Here is a 23,739-nt window from a genome sequence, read left to right as displayed (position 1 = left end):
ACAATTTGAAAGGATTCTTTTTTTGTGTGTGTTTGTGATTTTTTTTTATTAATTTTAAAGCATGCCTTTGTATTTAGCCTGTGTGTTGTTGTAAATTGTGTGTGTGTAAACGTGTTGTGTGTAATAAACGACACATGCATTTTGTGTAAAACAATTAAAAAAGGTTTTTGTGATTTTATTAATTTTAAAAAGCTAGCCGATTGTTTTGGGTGTTTCAAAATTAAAATATAACAATGGTATTAATAGAATTTCTAATTTGGTAAGCTTGCCCAAGTTCTAAATGTTTTAGTATGTTTAAGAAAAAAAGATATATTAATAAAATAAAAAATAATTAGAGTTTCCTAAAAAGTGATTTTTGTGTTTATCATTTTTTAATGTTTTTTATTTAAACAAATAAAACCATAAATTGAAAATAGTATTCAATAAATGAAATATAATTGAGGCAAAAATTCAAAACAATTGCAGAATGGTGTATAAACTCGGGTTAAAAAGCAAAGGATGAAGAGGAAGGAATTTCTAGAAATCTTCTTTGTCATGGAAAATGGTCATATATGCCTTACGCCGTGTTGGAATAAAATTTGGTATTCTTGTCATTGACATGATTCTCAATTTGGGAGGAATTCTAGAAAATATAATTGGTGAGTTCTGAAAGTTATCGAAGTGATCCTAAACTCTGAAGATATTAATGGAAAATATTGGCGTTGTCAGCACAGATATAGCCAGACACTCCTCCGAAGCTGCAGCTCGTCTATAGAGACTACCTGCAGCTCATTTATAGAGACTCCCTGCAGCTCGTCTATAGAGACTCCCTGCAGCTCGTCTATAGAGACTCCCTTTACCTCGTCTACAGAGACTCCCTTTACCTCGTCTACAGAGACTCCCTTTACCTCGTCTACAGAGACTCCCTTTAGCTCGTCTACAGAGACTCCCTTTAGCTCGTCTACAGAGACTCCCTTTAGCTCGTCTATAGAGACACCCTGCAGCTCGTCTACAGAGACTCCCTTTAGCTCGTCTACAGAGACTCCCTTTAGCTCGTCTACAGAGACTCCCTTTAGCTCGTCTACAGAGACTCCCTTTAGCTCGTCTACAGAGACTCCCTTTAGCTCGTCTACAGAGACTCCCTTTAGCTCGTCTATAGAGACTCCCTTCAGCTCGTCTATAGAGACTCCCTTCAGCTCGTCTATAGAGACTTTCTTTATAAGGGAATGATATGGAAAATGTGGAGCGTGACAATACCTCAAAGTAATTTATAATATGTCAAATATTCCGTAAAAATCCTATGGCCTTAGGAATGTTAAAAGTTTCGATTCAAGAAACTTTCGATACCGGTATGTGAGAGAAAATCTATTTTCACGCATGGACTGTAATCGATGAAGAGCTTCTGCAACAACAACGTTTCTAACCCATGAAGAGGTAAGGGTATAATAATGGTTAGTGTGTCCATCGGGAAATGCGATATGATAGTGCCACAGTGCCAAGCGGTGACCTCAGTAATCCTGACGACATTTTTACGTAAAAGTCTCTATAAGTTGTGTCATCTGCTGTGGCGGTCTACATTCTGATTTCACAACTACAGAGTTAGATGAACGAAGTTCTTGTAATTAAGTTAGAAAAAAAGATTTGACGTTTCAAACACATAAATATAGCAATCTATAAGGGATTATAGATAATATTTTTAAGTATTTTTCCAAAGGATCTTATAAGTATTTACTAAAAACATTATTAAAACTGAGACAAGCTTACATTGCTATTAATAAAAAAATTGATGTTGAAATTGAAAAATAAAACAGTAATAATAAAAAAAAACTAAAAATATTATGAAAAACATAAAAAATGTAAAACGATTGTTATAAGAACAACGTAGGACACTATGAACAAATGAAGGTATCATTGGACGCAAAAAGACTAAGGATATATTTACATGTTCCCATTATTTTCGTTGAACAAAACGACATTTCATACTACCAGGCTAGGAAGGAAGGGGATGATGGACTTGTAACAGAACGTAACAAAATAACGAATATGGCACGAATATAAACGACAAGCGATCTAAGAATTATTAAATTTTTGTAAGGAAATCGGCATTTGCACGCTATATGAAAAGTTTATTTTAACAAATTTTTTGATCCTTGCAAAATTAATTCGAATCGAATGTATTTAACTTTTTTCATTCCAAAACTTTTGTCAGGAGAAAACACAAAGGTCTGAATTCTCTCCTTTAGTCCAATAAATGTTCCTTGTCTACATGCTTTGTCGTTTATAAACGAGCCATTATCCCTAAAAACAAACTGAAATATTGACAAAACAACAAAAGATTGATTACTTATTTCCCAAAATCAAAATATAAATTATAAAAAAACAACTCAAGGTTTGTGGGGGGTTGGAAAAAGTGCATGTGGGTTTTTCTTTTCAAAATTTCATCTCAAGGACAATTCAAGACAACAACAGAAGGTAGGTAGGAAATACTTTCAAGTGGCGGTGGAAAAAATAGAAAGAAAAATGAAGAGACTACCCAAAATCAAACTTACTTACCAAAACTGAAATTAGCATAAATAGCTTTTGTTGAAGAGTTGCCAGGTAATTCGGGGGAATTAATTTCGAGGGGATCAAGATGGGCAATGTTATGGCCTCGAATCTAAATAAATTTATTTCAACGACACAATAATAATGCAATAGAGTATTTTTTTGTATCGTTTTCAGAAAATTATCAAGAAATTCAGAAAAGAGTTTGCGAAAGAAATCATGGATCATAGTTGAAGTTTTTGCCGGTGAAGTTAACATCAATTGTTTGGTGGTAGAGACAAGAAGAGTAGAGTAATCGAATAAGAAGCCATAAAATCAAAAAAATAAAAGAGAAAAGAAAAAATTTTGTATAAGCATTTTTGGTTTTTTAGTGGTTACATTTATAAGAAAAAAAAAATAATTTATTCATAAGTTTCGAGTTCGAGACAAAAACACAAAAATGGAAAAAACTTAATGAAAACAAAAAATGGGGTTTAAATGAGAGGGGGTTAAAGAAACACAAAACACACATACACAAATTAAAACAAATAAATAAATTATAAAGAAACCCAAATAATAAAGAACTTAAAAAATAAAAACCCAACATTTTAAACTACCAGAAATTGTTAAATAATATCTACTGACATAATTATTGTTATTTACGTTTGTTTATATAGAATTTGAAGGGATTATTATATAACAATAATGATAATAATAAACAACAATAACAAGAAACAATCTAGTAACTGGCCTTAAATACTATTTTCTGTACGCATTGTGTTACGTTTAATGTTTTTTCTTTTATAATTTTTTAGGGTGGGATAGAAACAATTTAATGAAACAAATAGTAACAAATATTTTTTATATATTTTGTTTGTTTTTTTTTTTCAAGCCTGCTAGTAACAAACGTTTTCTTTACACAAATATTGTCAATCCTTATTTTGTTGATTAACTCCGAATTTCAGATTACAGATTTTTTTGTGGTTTGTTATATGGTATTTTTTTAGAAATACCTTGTGGAAAACTCTCATTTATAACACTATGTAACAGTTTTAATTTTAATAAAGATTTTATTTTCACTGGATATTTTTTTGATTTGTTAAAAATAATAAAACCAGTAAGGAAAAGTCCAAAGCCGACCATATGATACCCTACACCACTATGCACTATTAGTAGAGCTCCCGTAAAAAAAGGATTTATTTGAAGTAGGTCATGCCACCTAGCAACATTTGGCTTTAGAGCAGTTATAGTTTGGTTTCAGAGGGAGGCAGAACAAATTCTGAATCGATTTTCACTACATTTTACAGAGACATTTTAATTTTTTATACCAAAAAATATCACTTCGATTAAATTAAAAAAAAAAATATATCGGAGCCGAGTTCCACAGAATGGAAACGTACGTCCAAAAATCACTCTATTTGAACCATTTGGACCATAAGCCATTATTTGCACAATAAACCTGAAATCGGATTAAGGATATATATGGAAATTTTATCCAAATCTTAGCCGTTCTCAATTAAATTTGGCAAAGGTATTTCCGAGCTTTCTAAGATATCTGGTAGCAAATATCATTGTTGGCAAATGCATATTACGAATGTGAGGGACTTAAAAACCAAATCGTATGTAATATACAGGGTGAGATGAAAAAACTGCAACCAACTTCAGACTGCTGTCATTTCTAAGCCACTCGTCCGACAGCTGTTAAAGTTATCCCAGCTCATTATATTGATTACAAGTGTACAAAAACATTTTGGTGAGAATTTTCCAGAAAAGAAGTTATTCGTGATAGTGTGATTCCTTTATATTTGGCTGGAAAACCACAAGTGGCTATCGTTAGAGCACTCCAGAATTTAAATGTGAATAAATCTTGTTGTATTTCGTACCATCGCTCGTTACCGTGATACTGGTAGCGTAGCCCAACGTCAAGAAAGTAAGGTGAACACATCGCAATATTCCATTCGGCAAATATTGAAAAATTAGTTTGGGGTCTCCGATGAGAAAACATTCGTTGTTCAGCAGTTAGTAAACAAACAAAATTATCGTGCTTACTTGCCAAAGAGGTCAGCTATAAATATGCACCTTCGGTTGGCCACCAGAACTCAAGCGCCGGCCATGGTGATGGTGCGCCGATGGTCGCTCTCCGCTCGTATTAATCGAGCGGAATGCCAAATATTATCGCGAAAATATTCTGGAGGGTGTATTAAAGCCTTGGGTACCAATCCGTTGGACTATTGTGTCTGGAGTATTTTGGAAAGCAAGGTTGGCACTAAAAAATACCAAAGTGTCGATCACCTCAGGCAAGCGCTTAGCCTAGAATGGACCAAAATACCGCAGAGCAACATTCGGACAGCGTGTGACGGTTTAATTGGCCGTTTGAAGGCCATAATTCGTGCCAAAGGTGACCAATTCGAACAAATCTAAACTATATCTAAACTTATTATAAATTTGATGCTATTTACGAAATTATTTGCTTTCATTCAAAAAAATTAAAAACAAATGTAAAAATTATGGCGTTTGACTTTGTTACAGTTTTTTTATCTCACCCTTTATTTGCAACTTTCATTAAAATTTTCCTAGTCTTTTCAACATTTTAACATTTTTTGAATATTCTGTTACATAGTGTTATAAATATTCTACTTTATATTAAAGAAAATGTTTAGAGAGAGAGAAAAAGAGAAACAGAGTGACAAAAAATTATAGATAAAATTGAAAATTACCAAACAAAAATTCAGAATGCTGGCGTAAAACATCTTCATTAGCACGACGTTTAAGACCATCTTTCGCCTGGATCTTTTCAACTGTTAAAATTCCCAAGGGATCCAATTCCGAAGCCAAATGACCGCGTGCCTAATTATATATGAACATATGAACATGTGAATGAATGAATTTATGTATGAATGAAAAATGAATTGGTTGGTTGGTTGGTTTTAATGCAAACATTGGGGGCAATTCAAAGTGAAAGGGTAGTGGTGGTGGAGGTGAGAGTAAGGATATACAATATTCATCGTCAACAACGGAGAATACGGCAAATATCAGAAATAGGATTTAATAAAATATACATACAGAACAACCATTTTCAGACTTAATACTACAATAGATGCATTTTCTTTATTTATACAAATGTTGTATTTCGACCGATATTAGTAACTAAATTAGAAGGGATAGTATGTTTCAATTCAGTATTAGCCAATTTTATGTTAATCATAATAGAGGGTTTTGGAAAAATTTGTAATTGTTACAGAAAGTTCATTATTGTTTTGTTGAAAGGCACATATGAGTTTATTAAACTACATGCTGACATTTATTTATTTCGTAGGTAAATCTGGGATAATTCAGTTAATTGTTTCACAATCTCTTAGAAAAGCGGTCATTTAAGGCTTAAGGAATATTTGTCAAGAATAAAATTCAATCATCAAAAATGCTATACAATATTATAATAGACAGAAGGTATATGTATAAGGACTACAACATGGAAAGATTCACTGGTAAGAACTGACATTGAAAACTCTTTTAATTAAATATAATTAAACAAAGATCCGATTTTAAGCTTTTTTTTTTTTTGTTAAATCAAAAACTTAGTATAAACAGTGACAATGTTGCAGTTTCTACATACACCCTCAAAGTATGTGCCTCATAATCCTAACTAAAACTCGTGTATGGTGCTGTTTCCCTACACATTTTATAAATATCAAATAACTAAAGCAAATAAATCCCAAAAACAGATGGAAAAAAGATAATAGAAACTAATGTGAACTAAAACCCCCAATTTTAAATGAAATAATTGTAACTTTAATAATAAACAAATACAAAAAGTATAAACAACATAATAATGATAACTACTGGGACATTAAAATAAAATTTAAACTTCAACAACAAACACATACCTGATAACTTCTGATGATGGCTTGTACAGCCAAATGATCGTCAATGGTCTTGGAGTCGGGAGCAGCACCTACACCGGCCATACCAGCAAAAGCGGTAGCGGGCAATGTATTATATTGTTGTGGGGCGAGATTTGGGGGTCCGCAGTAGCTGTTGTTGCGGAAATAGGCATCCCATGACTGCAAAAAAGAAAAGCGAATACAAATTAATATTGGAAATGAAATTAATACAAATTAAGTAATATGAGGAAAATATGACCTCAGGACAAAAGGAATTTTCGAAAAAATAATAATAAAATAAAAAAAGACTTAAGAAAGATCATAAACATTAGTTAAATTTGAAGAAGATTAATATGGCTATTCAGATCAATTCAAAAAGGAGGCGACCTCTTTAGTAGTGTTCCATAATTGGTGCAGGCACAATTCTGGTTGCTGTGAGAGTAATATATGCAGGTTGTTGCTTCCTGTTAATCAGGTTCTAACTCAACATTTAAAAATTCCGGTATATTCACAGGCTTCGTTAGATAGGTATTCAGTCTTGCACATAAGTCATCAATGGCAGGACCCAACGCCATGATTATTCAATTTCCGCATACATTACGATCTCCATGCCATGGAGGTCGTGGAATTCGAGGAAAGGTACAATTTGAAAAGTTTCGGACATACCTCTTTAGCTTGGAGAACTCTTTTGATCAAACTACAGGGTTTGGATATCTTGTTTAGAAATTCCACGTGAGACTGACGTCCGCACATATATTTAATTTTCCCAGTTTTTAAACTTGACCGGTTGGTAGTTTTCGCGACATCCTCAAACTGTGTGAGTGGTTGTGAGTATCAAACGCTTTTGATAAGTCAAGGGCTACCAACACATTTCTATGAAACGGCTTGTTCTGGTTTAGTCCTCGCCTAAAATGTTGCTGTGGTACTATGTTAGGGGCGTAATCTGTGTTGATGGTATGCAATTGTAAAGCTTCATCCGATGATGGGTAGGAGTTAAACCTCAAGAGTTCTTGCAATTGGAAACAAGACCAAATCAGCCTGTATAACTCTTCCTGTTTGCATTTTTTCTTGGCTGTCTATTTTCCAGGCTTTGTAAACGATGTAGTGAATGCCTAGTGAATAAGCAGTTACCCCGCGTAACCAGCTTTTTCAATATTAGTATTGAGAATCAATCTTTGGGATCAGTAGGAACGACGGGACACGTTCGTTCGCTAGTGCCGCCAACTTTGCCGGAAAATTTTGGTATATGGCCGGTGCTCCAGCTTTGATGACGTCTCGGAAAAACCTTTTTGATAGCCGAACAACAGAAGGGTCGGACAGTTCTCAGAGCGACGTTTAATTAGTTCTCTGAATCCAGGTCAGGCACAGGTTGTGAAATCGAGTGATCTGCTTATGGAGACGATTATTGGGATATGGCATGATCCAAGAGAAATACCATTTGTCAGACCGAATGACACTAAGCCTAAGTTCGGATTCGGGTGGGATACCTATTTTCAACGCAGAAACTTTTAGTTCGCGTTCAGAAAGGTTTAAATACATCTCCACTGCAAAGACCTTACTGGCACGGCATAGAAATATTACGTTATGTCAATAAGGTCTGCAGGCATATTTAAGACTTGAATGAGCTACTCAATGTCTGAAATGTAAATTTCGAAGCGATTCCGTCCAGGTCGCAAGCTTTTGATGTCTTAGCATATTTTCTGCCTTGTTAAAGATCTCTTCGATTCAAAATTAAGTTTGTGACTGTATCGGAATTCCTTTATATCGGAATTCGGAATAAAAAAGTGTTTTTTTTTTTTTTTGCTAATACTTACAGTGTGTACAGAGCTGGGATCTCGAAGCCAGGCATTGTACATTTCTTCAACATAAGAAGCTGTTGTTCCATTAGCGAATGGTTCGGCTGCAGCAGAATTATAACAACGTAACGCAGCAGCGGCCATAGCATTATGGACAATCTACAACAAAAAATAAACATCAAATTCATTAAAATCAAAAATATTCAAAAACAAATGAAACCGATATCTTACCTTCTTGTTGTTGCCCTTCAACAGCCATGTGGCAAAGTTTTTATGCGCAATTGGCGATATAGCCAAATTAAAGGCTGTTTTGGCTCTATGCATTGTGGCTTCGAATTTTTAACTGGAAGAAAAAAATAGAGAGAAACGAAATCAAATTATAGTAATTGACATTGGGTTCGGAGGTTTAGGGTGAGCTATTTGGTTAAGTGCGTTATTTGTTGTTGTCATGTGCAAAAAAGAATTATCTAAATAATTCAGTTCAGTTCAGCACACAAAACCATTTTTCACTTCCATGTGACAGGTTGTCAACTTTTTTCTGTTTCGTCCGTGTTTACAGTTAGATAATTGTCTGTTGTTTTAGATTTTGTTTTTACAAAACGTTTTAGGTGTTGTCGTGCTTGTTGTTATTGGCGTCGATGTTTTAAATGATTATGCAATAGATAATAACTTTTGAAGTTTGAACAGTGATTTGCTTGGAGTATTTTCACATAAATCAAATGCTTTTAAAGATAGTGACAATTAAGTCACTTTGATAGTGACTATTAATTGGGTGTCTTCGTGTACTTGCAAAACTGTTATTTGAGTAAAAACATTTTGAGTTAATGAATAATTGAAGCCTGAGCTACACCTTGATTTATGTATTCAAGAAGTTAAGGTGTATCTAATATGGTATATAGTAGCAGGGGCTACATATATAAGGTGGGATGAAAAAACAGCAACCAACTTCAGACTACTGTCATTTCTAAGCCACTCGGCCGACAGCTGTTAAAGTTATTCCAGTGACAGCTCATTATATTGTTTACAAGCGTACAAAAGCATTTTGGTGAGAATTATCCAGAAAAAAGTTATTCTTGATGGAATTCAAGCGTGATCGTGTAATTTCTTTATATTTGGTCGGAAAACTACAAGTGGCTATCGTTAGAGCATTTAAATGTGAATAAATCTTTTATGTCTGGGACCATCGCTCGTTATCGTGATACTGGCAGCGACGTCAGGGAAGTGGACGGAAGAAAACAGGTACATCAGCAGAAATGGTTCGAAAAGTAAAGAAGCAACGTGATCGAACCCCGCATCGCAGTGGCCGAAAAATGGCTCGTGAGCTAAACATTCCATTCGACAAATATTGAAAAATGAGCTCGATGTAAAGCCATTGAAATTCTAAAAATTGCAAGAACATACACCGCAACCGAAGGAAAATAGACTCATAAGAGCTAAAGAGCGCCGGCCATGGTGATGGCGTGGCATCAGAATAAATGCCGAATATTATCGCGAAAATATTATTCCAGCGCACAATGGCCACCAAAATCTTTGGATACCAATCCGTTGGACTATAGTGTCTGGAGTATTTTGGAAAGCAAGGTTGGCAGTAAAATATATCAAAGTGTCGATCACCTCAAGCAAGCGCTTCGCCGGGAATGGGCCAAAATACCCCAGAGCAACATTCGGGCAGCGTGTGACGGTTTCATTGGCCGTTTTAAGGCCACAACTCGTACCAAAGGTGACAATTCGAACAAATCTAAACTTATTCTAAAATTTTATGCTATTTCCGACATTTGTTGTTTTCATTCAATAAAATATAAAAAAATTAAAATTGTGGCGTTTGACTTTGTTGCAGTTTTTTTATCTCTCCGGATATATGCATATATCTTTTAAATAAATATACTTTCAGACAATGCATTTTATATTTCAACTGTAGCATTTTGAGTCGGCCGTTGAGCAAAGGGCTGGGTATAATAAAATTAAATATAAAAAAACTCAAATGTCTTCAAATAAAAATTTTAGTTATTTAATAACATAAAACATTCTTAGGGTTAGTTTTCATTGTACCATGAAAAGTTCGGATCTTAAATTACTTCAAAATATAAAAACCATTAGAAAAAAATTCTTACGATCGGAAATTGCAAACATTCTTCTCAAAATTCTCTACTTTCTGTTTACATATTTTTGTGCTAACATTTTGAAAAACAAATAACAGATAATTTTTCACACTACCTCGCTTACTTAGTCATAGAAGACCGCAAGAGAGTAAGTGAGCGAAAACAATGTGTGGGTGTAGTATTTTTGTGAACGTCAGCATCTAACGTTTTATCTATGCGTGATATAATATCCACTAAATGGAGAAATTATAACGTCGGTATCACGTGAATAGCAAATATACAAGGTTAATAGATTCCGTTTGGTTGAAAAAAAAAAAAAAAACGTACAACAGCAACTGGTGGCAAACAATATTTAATTGTTTCATAATACACTGTAGTCATGCAGTGGCCATATATATATATATATATATATTTTAATAAAAAATATACAAACGAATTAATTAACACCGATACATTAGTTTGTTATATAGTTCAAGTAATTAATATTTAGCTTGTATTTTTTTTTCATTTCTTGCATATATATTCGAGCCTTGGCTGTCTTTAAGAGGTGAAAAATCATGGACTGTATATTAAATAGACACGGATTTTTTCAACCAGGAAATTTTTTGGTGTGGATCATGTTTTAAAAGGAGGAACATTTAGAACTTAAAACCAAGTTGATGTTTTTGGCTGGCATTGTAAGAACAAATTTCTAGAACTGTAACGTTCTAATCGAATGTAGATCCAATTTTTATTAGACCATTAGCTTTGCTCAAAACCTACTGCAACCATGTTTTGGCTCCAGCCGATTCATTTAGAATAGGACGAGTTGGAAAATGTGGAGTAGTTTCAAAAGTAACAATATAATTGGCTTAAAATTCCGTAGAATGAAATAGTTTCTCTTATCCAATACTGAGAACAAAAATGGTTAAATGTTCTTCTATCCACTAATAAATTCCATTGCTTTCAAAAAAATTACAACTTTTGCGAATTGTACCGTGTATGCAACACATACAGCTACCCCCTGCTTCATCTAATTATAGCTTGCGGCATCGACTATTTGCATGCGCCGGTTTCTTTCTTTCTTTCTTTATTTAATTTCGAATTTTATTTAGTTTCGAACATTTTATAAATGTGGCGAATTGTACCACACTCGGGTACAGGGTCCCGGCAACATTTTTAATTCCAAACAAATTTATCAATCAATTTGTGCGAAAGAAATTATGATTTTAACAAGGAGGGTTTTTTTTTAATATTTTCAACATTTTTTGCAACTATTGAATATTAAAAAGGTTTTTCGGATCAATTAAAAAAAATGTTGCTTATAAAATATTCACTGTCTTGGATGGCAGTCGGATGTTCTGCTTGCTCTGATGTACTGCTTGCAAGCAGAGAAAATACTACTTCTTCTAGAACCAGCCCCAAACTAGATAGACCCATAATTCCTTTCAATCCATTTTTGTAAGCAAATTTCAGTCGCATACATTTCCCGGTCGAGATAAATGTTTGCGTAGCTCCTTTTTTGGCCCAAAGATAAGATGAAAAGCACATGAGGCCTGTTTTAACCAGCTTATGCGCTGGTTTTGCCCACAGCTGTATAAACTCAGCCTATAGTATTAACATCGCTTCTTTCCTATTCCTTACCATAAAATGGAGGGTATATTGCAACAGCATCTGTAATCTCGTAATCTCGTAGATGAATTCCTAGTAAAAACTATTCCATGTAGATCCACTTTTTGGTCTAGGTCTCATTTAACAGTACCTCCTGCTTTTCGAAATTTTTAAAGATCTCGAACCCAATTTTAACCGGATCAGCTGTAGGTTCATATTTTGGGTTCTTTGAAGGTAGTTGTATTCCTCGCAAATGTATTAAATATTTGGTATAGCCTCCAAATAATGGTACCTCCTGATTTTCGGAATTTTGAATGTCACCATCCCAATCCGCCGTTAATTTAAATTCCCATTAAAATACATTTTGATTTAATATTAACAGTTCTTTGTGAGTAGATTAATCCTTCTCAATATTGATATGAACCCCACATATTCAATAAAAGTATGAACCATATATCGAAATAATAATTTTTTTTATGAATTTTAAGGAAAGCCGATTTGAGTATAAGTTGAGTATAAGTCAAGTTTTCAATCCGACCTACGAAAAACTCGAAATTTATACAAAGAGTGAAACTCACTCGAATTCGAGCGAGAGCGCTCCTTGGCGCAGAAAAAAAATCGAGCAATCACATTTTTTTTCGATGTTGCATAAACAGGCCTTCAAATGGCCAATAAAACCGTCACACGCTGCCCGAATGTTGCTCTGGGTTATTTTGGCCCATTCCCGCGAAGCGCTTGCTTGATGTGATCGACACTTTGCTATTTTTAGTGCCAACCTTGCTTTCCAAAATACTCCAGACACAGTAGTCCAATTTAGGTATTTATAGCCAAATCGAAGGATGAAATAGTTTTTTTTATGAAATATGAGTCTGTTTTGTGGACCTTCATATATCTACCAGAAATAAAAATATAATATAGTGGTGAGTGTGTGATAGTGTCTATCTGGCTTTCCTTTTCACTGCAAATTCCTGATCATTAAGCTCGTCTCGAAAGAGAAAACAAACACATAAATCATAAAACATATGATCTTCGCCTTAACAAGGCAAAACTCAAAAATTCAGCCGAGCCTGGCTGTGGGATTTGAACCGCGGACCTCGGTGTGCAGCCAACTAGAAGTTGCCGTCTCTACGTTCAGAGCCATTAACCCGTCTTCCTAAAGCAGCACTAAAACAAGTGTATGCATTGGAAGCAATGTAGTTGTTGTGGACAAAAAATCCATCACTACAAAAACAAAACTTTGCTGTGAAAAAGATCTGCCAATAGAACTTGAGTCGAACCTGGAGAGTTTCTAGTGTATAATTCGCATATGCTAATTTGCAATAAGTTCGAAATATATACTACTTTCCAGAGAACGGCCCTTATAAGCCATCATCCACACCAAATATGCCTGATGAGCCGCTTAACCAACGGCGAAACGCGTCGCATAGTGGTGAGTGTGTGATAGTGTCTATCTGGCTTTCCTTTTCACTGCAAATTCCTGATCATTAAGCTCGTCTCGAAAGAGAAAACAAACACATAAATCATAAAACATATGATCTTCGCCTTAACAAGGCAAAACTCAAAAATTCAGCCGAGCCTGGCTGTGGGATTTGAACCGCGGACCTCGGTGTGCAGCCAACTAGAAGTTGCCGTCTCTACGTTCAGAGCCATTAACCCGTCTTCCTAAAGCAGCACTAAAACAAGTGTATGCATTGGAAGCAATGTAGTTGTTGTGGACAAAAAATCCATCACTACAAAAACAAAACTTTGCTGTGAAAAAGATCTGCCAATAGAACTTGAGTCGAACCTGGAGAGTTTCTAGTGTATAATTCGCATATGCTAATTTGCAATAAGTTCGAAATATATACTACTTTCCAGAGAACGGCCCTTGTAAGCCATCATCCACACCAAATATGCCTGATGAGCCGCTTAACCAACGGCGAAACGCGTCGCATAGTGGTGAGTGTGTGATAGTGTCTATCTGGCTTTCCTTTTCACTGCAAATTCCTGATCATTAAGCTCGTCTCGAAAGAGAAAACAAACAAAAATATAAATTGTTGCACGTTATTATCCATCTTTGAACTACATCTATGTTAAATGCACATATCTCGACGCCCAAAGTTTGGACCGACTCGAATGCTCCCTTCGAGGCTAATCGTTCGTACCATTCAAACAAACTAGATCGGCTCTAAATGCCATGAAGCGGGTTGCGTTCGGAAAATCATTACTTGTTTGTGACATAGCATAGCCGTAACGTTGAAGGCATAACTAAATAATGCATCAAAACAAAAACACTTGCATTAAGCCTGAAATAAGAACACATTGTAAATCGCTTAAATATTTTTTATTTCCAGGTAATTCCACTGGCTAAAAGAAAAGTTCAATGCCATTATGAAAATCAACATTTTATCAAAAAAATCCCACTCAATGGAAGGGGAGGTAGCCATAAAATGTTACACAAGCTTTCAAATATTATTTTGTTACGGGTTCAAATTCACGTTTCGAAATGCAAATGAACTTTGCAAATTAAAATACAAACAACGAAAAACCGCCAGTTGTCACCAGACGACAAATATAATTTAGCATGAATCATTTAAAACAGCAATGGAATAAATTAAACCAACACTCGGCTATGATGATATCGAAACACACGCACACACATAGCGGTAAGAAATATAAAACAACAGAAAAACCTTTCATGGGTAACTAGTGAATTCCATTGAAAAGAAATGACGTCAATAAGACCAGACGAAGATAAAACAAATAAGGTTAACACCAGCACCACCGCGCGCTCTTAAATATTCGAAATTCCCCAGCACAACACCGCAATATATTGGCATAAAGTAGGTAAATATGCAAATAATGGCCAAAAAACGACGCAAAACATATCTCCTCTACGATCGGACAGAGAGACTTCGGCACATAACTACACTTTAATAGAAAATCACAAGATTATGTGTTGAAGTTCATCAATAGTACGGACCGAACAAAAACCGCACCAAACAAGTTTTAAGATAACAGAAAAAAGAATGAGCTGACTTTTGATTAGCTGACTAACTAACTGACTAATGGGAAGCAAGAACATTGGAAATGTTTTTATTTTGCAGACGGCGAACAAACCAGACAGGCCTAGTTTTAATAAGCGTTGTTTTCTTTTTGTATGTTGACTGGCCTTTGCCGGCTCTGGTCGCGCGTTCTTTTCTGTATTGGTTTTTGCTTTGATTTTTTGCATAGCCCTGATAGTGGCTAGACTGATAGTGAACAGCCACGAGCACTTTTAATTTCATTATGTTTTCATTTTGTTTTTTGCTTAAACTTGGTCACATGCTCTTATCACATTAAGAGTTCATAGATTTTTTTCATCGTCGTCGTAGCAGGTATTTCGTCATGAAACAGCAGATACTCATCAGATCATAAATTTAAACAAATATGTTATGGAATGTTATTAGTCCAAGGATCAGTTTATGCAGACACTTAAAATTAAGTCGCTTTGACTTTAAATACAAAATATATGTTTGTTAGTATATATCAACCTTATACAAATATGAGCAAAATATTGCAGATTTCTGTTAACAGACCATTCAGGCCAGCGTTACATAAATCGGCCTCTTTAAAGGTTAACCAAAAGCAATGACCTTGGCCTATTCTGTGCGTCCATATTCTTCGCATAACATGTCAATGAAGCAAAATTCCAAGAAGAGGATTTGGTTCAAAGAGACCTTGTGTTCTAACACCGTTATTTCCATGAGGCACGTTTTGGCCTTATCAAACGAGCCTCTTAAGTTGGCACTAAAAATACCAAAGTGTCGATCCCCTCAAGTAAGCGCTTCGGAATGGACCAAAATATCGCAGAGTAACATTCGGGCAGCGCGTGAAAGTTTCATTGACCGTTTGAAGGCTATAATTCGTGCCAATGTTGACCAATTCGAAAAAATCTAAACTTATTCTAAAATTTGATTTTTTGCTTTCATTCAAAATAATTTTAAAAAAATTTAAAAATTGTTATTTTATTGAATGAAAGCTAAAAATGTCAGAAATAGCATTAAATTTTAGAATAGGTTTAGATTTGGTCGTAGTGGTCACCTTTGGCATGATTTATGGGCTTCAGACGGCCAATGAAACCGTCACACGCTACCTGAATGTTGCTCTGTGGTATTTTGGTCCATTCCCGGCGAAGCGCTTGCTTGAGGTGATTGACACTTTGGTATTTTTTAAATACTCCCGACACAATAGTCCAACGGATTGGTATCCGGAGATTTTGATGGTCATTGTGCGCTGGAAATGAATCGAGGAACTTCATTGAGTGAGGTTGCGATGGTGCTGAGTTCTGTTGGAATGTCCAAGGTCTGCGGCCAAAATGTTTGCGTGCCCAAGGCTTTAATACACCCTCTAGAATATTTTCGCGATAATATATTTATGCATTTATTCTGATGCCACGGTCGAGTAATACGAGCGGAGAGCGACTATCGGATGTTATGGCGGCCCCGCCATCGCCATCACCATCGCATTGTGATGGCATCGATTTTTAGTGGCCAACCGAAGGTGCACACTTTCAGCTGACCTCTTTGGCAAGCAAATACGATAATTTGGTTTTACAAACTGTTGAACAACGAATGTTTTCCAATCGGAGAAAACAAAATTCGGCGTTAGTATCCCATTACGAACTTTAATTACCAAATTTAAAACAATTCCGGTGAATAATGTCGCTAAAATCATCAAAATACCGAATATCGGGGGGTGCCTTTATATGGGGGCTATACGAAGGAGTGGACCTGCACGGACAATTTTCTGCCATAGGTTGTAGTATCCATTACGAACGTCAAATACCAAATTTGAAACAATTCCGGTGAATAATGTATGTAAAATAATCAAAATATCGAATATCGGGAGGTACCATTATATGGGGGCTATACCAAAACGTGGACCTACATGGCCCATTTTCAATATCAAAAGTCCTGCAGATATAAGATGCGTTTGAGTAAAATTTTATCGACCTACTTCATAACGTTCGGAAGCTTGAGTGATTTCCACAGACGGAGGGACATAGCTAAATCAACATAGAATTTTATGCTGATCAAGAATATATATACTTTGTGGGGTCTAAAATGTATATTTCGAGGTGTTACAAACGGAATGACAAGCTTAATATACCCTCTCCTTTTCAAGGTGGAGGGTATAAAAATAAACTCACAATTATGGCCTCCAAAATAATGTTAATGGTTTATTAATATGTGTCGGAACACACCTATCACTCTTGCCATATCAAAAAGTTGCATAAGTAGAAACAAAAAAAAAAAAAAAAACATGCTCTTCAATAAAACCTTGTTATTTTTTATCAGCAATTTAATCTCTTTTTGTTGTCATAAAAAAACTGCAATTATTGAGGGCTCGTTAATACCAACAATGCCTCAAAGTTATCAAATGAAATCAATTGGAAAAATTTTAACAATGTTTCGATTATACACTTTTTTGCGAATTTGCAAATGTTTACAATAACAAATAATTGTTGAGTACTGGTGCTGAACAAAATAAACATTGCGGCAAGGAAGGGAAGGGAAAGGCATTAGAGGAAATTGTAAAATAAAAATAGAATTAGTTATTTCTTTTTCCTCTTATCGCAAAGAAACAATTTGGCGATCCTCAGGCTTAAAAAACAGTTTTTTAAAAAAATTGTTTTTCGAAAACCATGTCAAGCAAACAAGTTCTCTACTGTCTTCTTTTACAATCTAGGTCTATTTAAATTAAATAAATTTCAATATCTCTAGAAAATCCGCAGTTTACTCAAAATTATTTTCCCTCTTCGTAGAAAAACACCCATTCCACCCAAGTGTCCCCACCTAAACTGGATGAAACTAATATTATCACGCTCTTACCAACTGATAAACTTGATAAACAATATACAACCACCATACACCACTACCAGCCTCAAAACATTGTAAAAGTAACAAGATTTGCAAATGTTTAACCAAAAGCAATGACCTTGGCCTTAAACCGGAATGAAAGGAAAATACACTTTTGTTTTATTTATGCATGAAAACCCACAAAAAAAAGAGAAAGGCAAATTGAAAAACAAAACAAACTGATTGCAGAGATTTAATCGAATATTCGCTTTGAATGGTATTCGGAAGCATTTTATTTGGTGTTTTGTGTGAAAATTGGCACGTAAATCTTATTGCGCCTCAATAAGGTATTTAAAAATTGCCAAGAAAAATAAAAACATTTGGAAGACAAATAATCAGTACAGTTTACAAAAACCAGAACTAAATATTGTAGTTTTTTAAATAAAGCAATTAAAAAATCTTATTACTGCAATTGACGAGCCCATTCTTTGTTGTGACAGATTTAATGTTCTTACACTATGATTGAAGGTGATAGACCTAGTACGAGTAGATTCTTTGTCGTTCTAGACCGTTGACCCGACTGTTGTGGGAACATGGATTGCACACTTAAAGCCAGTTTCATCAAATCTTTTCTTTAACATTTAAATCAATTTCTTCAATGCTAAATACACTTTAAAGAAGAGTTATTTCTGGATTTTATATTTATCCATGCGAAATCAGTAGCAATAATACTTATATAAAAACTTCTATGTACCGACAAAATGATTTGAAATTGATTTTCTAGCATAAATACAGGGAGAAATGAAAAAACTGCAAACAACTTCAGACTGCTGTCAATTCTAAGCCTCTCGTCCGACAGCAGTTAAAATTATTCCAGTGACAGCTCATTATATTGTTTTTAAGCGTACAAAAACATTTTGGTAAGAATTTTCCAGAAAAAAGTTATTCGTGATGGAATTCAAGCGTGATTTCTTTATATTTGGCTGGAAAACCACAAGTGGCTATCTTTAGAGCACTCCAGCATTTAATAGGAATCTTTTGTGTCTCGTACCATTGCTCGTTACCGTGATACTGCTAGCGTAGCCCGACGAAAGAAATGGTTCGAGAAGTAAAGAATCGACTTGATCGAAACCCGCGTCGCAGTGGCTGAAAAATGGCTTGTGAGCTGAACATATCGCAATATTCTATTCGGCAAATATTGAAAAATGAGCTTTGCATAAAGCCATTGAAATTCAAAAAAGTGCAAGAATTTACACCGCAAAAGAAAGAAAATAGTCTCAAAAGAGCTAAAGAGTTGCTTCGCTTGGCCGAAAGTGCTGAACTGCCGAATTTGGTTTTCTCCGGTGAGAAAACATTCGTTGTCCAGCAAACAAACAAAATGATCGTGTTTACTTGCCAAAGAGGTCAGCACCTCCGGTTGGCCATCAGAACTCAAACGCCGGTCATGGTGATGGTGTGGACCGCCATAACAGCCGATGATCGCTCTCCGATCGTATTAATCGACCGTGGCATCAGAATAAATGCCGAATATTATCGCATAATATTCTGGAGGGTGTATTAAAGCCTTGGACACGCAAACATTTTGGCCGCAGAACTTGGACATTCCAACGGATACCAATCCGTTGGACTATTGTGTCTGGAGTATTTTGGAAAGCAAGGTTGGCACTGAAAAATACCAAAGTGTCGATCACCTCAAGCAAGCGCTTCACCGGAAATGATGGTGTTTGACTTTCTTGCAGTTTTTTTATCTCGCCCTGTATGTGTGTTTTGTCAATAGGTAGCTCAAGTCCTCATATAAATGTCACTTTGAAATTTGTTATTTTTAGAAGTTTACATACAATAATTTCATATATTATAACGTTAAGTTACTGTGCCAGATTTTTGGTGGTGAAGATATCAGTCAAAGGTACGGTCTTGAATTCATTCCTAAAATTGAGTAAAAATGCCATGCCAGAAGTTGATTAAAGTTGGAATGACAAATGTGGGTGAAAATGCAATGCCGATGGTCAGGTTATAATTTTAAACTTTTTCTTGGAATCTTCAAAATACTCACGTTAGACGCTACAAAAGTATTTATCTTCTTGATTAACGTAACATTCTGTCCATTGTAATCTCGACCTATTTGATAAGAATTGGAATATAAGGCTACCTAGAATTGATAATGTTTTTTCTCCTGCGGCAAAACTTTATATAGATCCACGATCAACTGTGGGAATAATTCCCATATAAAGGTACCTTCCAATATTACATATTTTAATAAAATTCGCAACAATTGCTCACGGAATTGTTTTAATTTTGGTGTTTGAAACTCGAAATAGATAAAAATCCCTGTAGCAGAAAATTCATGGAACTCGTCAAGGTGGAAAGGTATTGAAGTTCGACCTGTCCGAAATCTAAGTTTTTTTGCTTGGGTCCATCGGTATATCGCCTACATAGGCAATTTCCCACTATTATCGAATTTTGTAAAGGCCGCTTTCCTAGGTTTTTGCTCTATTTTAGAAATATATTTCTACTCCGGTTGACAGCTGTAGAAATCTAATGTTATTTTTCATTTTAAAACTATTTTAAAAACTATATTTTTATTACTGTTATCCACTTTTAAGAGAATCGATTAAGAAGACATTTTAAACTAAATATCGCTTTTGTTTAATGGATACTCTATTCGACCGGTCTCTTAAATACAATAATTAAATCGTTTATAACAAACCAAAGCAAGAGAAAAATATCGATTTTTCTCGGAGATTTCTATAAAAAATATAGGTCGACGTCATAAAAAACAAGAAAAATTAAAGAGGTGAAAACAAAAAAACACAAACAAATGTGAAAGGAAATTTTAAAGAGAAGCAGAGATACTGAGGAAAATCTAAGAACACCTACACCCACAAGCACACAAATACAATGAGAATAATGGCGAGGGGGTGTGTAAATAAACAAAAATAGCAAAGTAGAGAAAAAACGTTTGCAGTCTATTTAATGGTAAAAATAACTTAAAAAAAAATAAATGAACATTTGTTTCTAGAAAACTGTTATAATTAACAAAAATAAAATTGTTTTCCTTTTGTAATTTGTTTCTTATTTTTTTTTTCAAGCCCATTTCTATTTAGAAACAATGCAACAAATAAGTTCAGTTTTTTCTGTCTTAGTAGTAGAGGGGCAGCACTACAACCAAAATGAAACGGTGAGTAGATTTCTCTTATATATTTTTCGTTTTCATTTTCACTTGAGCGTTAAAAACCATTACATAAGAATTTTTCAAATTTCCACAAAATTCCAAAAAAATTTAGTAAATTTTCAATTATTTGGATAGTAGAGATGAGTTTTGTTGTTGTTTTTCAGATTGATTCCGGCAACTCTTAGAAATTTAACCACCATTTTTTCACAACGTTACGTGATAACTTTTTTTTAATTTCCATTAAAAATTTCTGTTATCTAATTTTCCATTATTTTTTTATGAATTTTTTTAACACTTGTTTTAGCCGAATTTCCAGGACATTTGTTTTACTAACCGTTTTTTCTTTAAAAACAAATTTCAATTTAAATTAAAAATCGTTATGGGTAGACCTCCACACTTTATTTTCACTTGGCGTTTTTCTCTTTCGCGTTTCGCTGTTACGATCTTAACATTGGAAACGCTCCGCGTCGACTGAAAATTGTTTGTGAGAATTTCAGTTTAATCTAACAGCTGACAATGAATTTATCATTCATAAACGTAAGAGCGAGCGAGTGAGCATACCAACAACAGGCGGCGACGACGACATCAATGCTTAACGCTGCGGCAGCTCTTAGCCATCCCGCACCCGCTGCCACAGCAAACATGACTCTCCTCGTCTCCATCATCATCGTCATCGTAAAAAAGCAAATAAACAGGCAAAAATAATAATAAAAAAAAGAAAAAGAAAAACCATTTGCCAACAAGCTAGCCAGCCAGCCAGTCAGCAACAAGTACAACAAATCATTGAAAAGTACAACGGCGAAGATATGATAAAAATGTTAAATGAATAAAATAAACAATTCTTTAAAAAAAAATCGGCTTGAAAAGAAAATGAATTTGTTGTTTGTTTTATTCTACCTATGACTGAAGATACACATATGAAGAGGAAGAACATGACCGACCGACCATTGGCGCAAACACATGACTTTGTCGTCACCACTAGTAGAAGTATCTGGTTTTCTGCTATTTTTTTTTTTTTTTTTTGGGTAGTGATTGTGCCATTGGTTGTTGGTTCTTAATTGTTGTTGGCTAAGGCCAACAAAAATCCCCCTGATCGCAAATGGGCTTATTTCTGACTGAAATTGATTGTATAATTCATCTGTTTGATTTTAGTGAACTAGTTTAGATACGTTTGGATATATTTGATTGAGATTTATATACACAGGGTTTGTTTGGGAAGCTCATGTGTGATTAAGGGTCGAAAAGTAAGAAACCTGCATTTATGGCTACGTCGCTGAAAGAGAATAGTGGCATTCAAAACGACAAAGACTTCTGGGCTCCGAACAACCCATCGCCATACTATATGGCCAACCCTACCTATTAAAGTGCGAATGGATCGGAGGCTGTTGATTTTGTGATAACCTCACGTAAGCCATAATTTTTGCGAAAATACCATAGATACGTTTGTCAAGCCTTGTTGGAACCTATTTCTAAAGTAAAATTTATAAATTTTCTAAAGCCACAATCTGCTTCATAACCATATACTGCCTTTGAAAAATCATGGTCCTTCATTTTAGACAAAATAATGTAGTCAGGAATCACTTGAACTATTTCTTTGTAATTACTCGAACTTTCGTCTCCATTTTAACTTTATTTATTTCTTTTCTAAATTTCAAGCAGCAGTGGAGAAAATGTTTCGTGGTGCGCAAACGAAGTCGGTAAATAATTTTGCTAAAATCATCAAAATACCGAATATCGGGTCGTACTGTTATAAGACATGGACCTGCATACGAAATTTTTTGTCATAGATTGTAGTACCCATTACGAGCTTCAAAATACGAAATTTGTAACAATTCCGGTGAATAATGTCGCAAAAATCATGAAAATACCGAATATCGGGATGTAATGTTATATAGGGGCAGTACGAAGTCGTGGACTTGATTGTAGATTATAGTATCCATTTTAAACTTTCAACACGAAATTTGAAATGATTCTGGTGAATAATATTGCTGAAATCAATAATATCGGGGGTACCGTTATATGGGGACTATACGAAGACGTGGACCTGCATATGAAATTTTTTGCCATAGGCTGTAGTACCCTTTACGAATTTCAAATACGAAATTTGAAACGATTCTGGTGAATAATGTTGCTGGAATCATCAAAATACCTAATATCGGGGGTATCGTTATATGGGAGCTATACGAAGAAGTGGGACCTGCATACAATTTTTTTTTTTTGTGATAGGCTGTAGTACCCGTTGCAAACTTCAAATACGAAATTCTGGTAAATAACTTCGCTATAATCGTGAAAATATCGAATATCAGGAGGTACCGTTATATGGGGGCTATAGGAAAACGTGGACCGACATGGCCCATTCACGAACTTTATCTGCCTACTTCCAAAGTGTGCATGTATGCAAAATTTTAGTCATCTATCTCAATTCGTTCGAATGATAGCTTGATCACAACAGACAGGGAATACAAATTCGGCAAACTTCACGGACTTCACAGACGAGATCTATGGTCTGTGAAGTCCGTGAAGTTAGTTAGCCTAAAACAGTTTTTTCTAGACAGCCAAAGTTCTTCAGATGCAATAGATGGGAAATGGACTCTGAGGTCGCCATTCATACTGTAATTGTGAAGAGCATCGACTGCACACGACTAATAGGCTTCTTGATCTAGTCGTTCTCGCTTATAGCTTTGGACCTCACTTTCAATATCGTAACACGTCGGTGGGTGAGTTTTATCCACGATATGTTAGGTCAGATAACAGCATTCTGGATATTCTTCCCCTGCGTATCTTTAGTATTCGCTAAGCATACTGGGGCCGCATAGTTAACCACAGACCGACCCATCACGTTGTAAGAGACCATCAAGACATCCTTGTCCGCGTCCAATA

General features: G+C 35.1%; 1 protein-coding gene across 5 annotated transcripts in view; it reads right to left on the bottom strand.

Moving 5' to 3' along the window:
- The window catches only part of LOC101896673 (2-oxoglutarate dehydrogenase complex component E1), a 42,448-nt gene that overhangs the window by 10,445 nt on the left and 8,264 nt on the right, over window positions 1–23,739 (bottom strand). For 2 of the 5 annotated variants that reach the window (XM_059127516.1, XM_059127519.1), the window contains exons 1-5: window positions 21,194–21,349; window positions 8,411–8,522; window positions 8,198–8,338; window positions 6,387–6,563; window positions 5,220–5,349 (exon numbers count right to left, since the gene is read on the bottom strand). In XM_059127516.1, the coding sequence (XP_058983499.1) occupies window positions 5,220–5,349; window positions 6,387–6,563; window positions 8,198–8,338; window positions 8,411–8,503 (541 nt within the window). In that variant the 5' untranslated portion in view covers window positions 8,504–8,522; window positions 21,194–21,349. Of the gene's footprint in view, window positions 1–2,532; window positions 2,636–5,219; window positions 5,350–6,386; window positions 6,564–8,197; window positions 8,339–8,410; window positions 8,523–21,193; window positions 21,350–23,739 lie in introns of those variants that run through there. The other 3 variants (XM_059127518.1, XM_059127520.1, XM_059127517.1) reach the window with 2 other exon arrangements.

Source organism: Musca domestica, unplaced genomic scaffold (genome assembly GCF_030504385.1).
Source record: "Musca domestica strain aabys unplaced genomic scaffold, Musca_domestica.polishedcontigs.V.1.1 45, whole genome shotgun sequence".
In the NCBI taxonomy this organism is placed as follows: domain Eukaryota; kingdom Metazoa; phylum Arthropoda; class Insecta; order Diptera; family Muscidae; genus Musca; species Musca domestica.
Note: the sequence above shows the minus strand (reverse complement) of the source record. Positions and strands in the feature narration are given on the sequence as shown.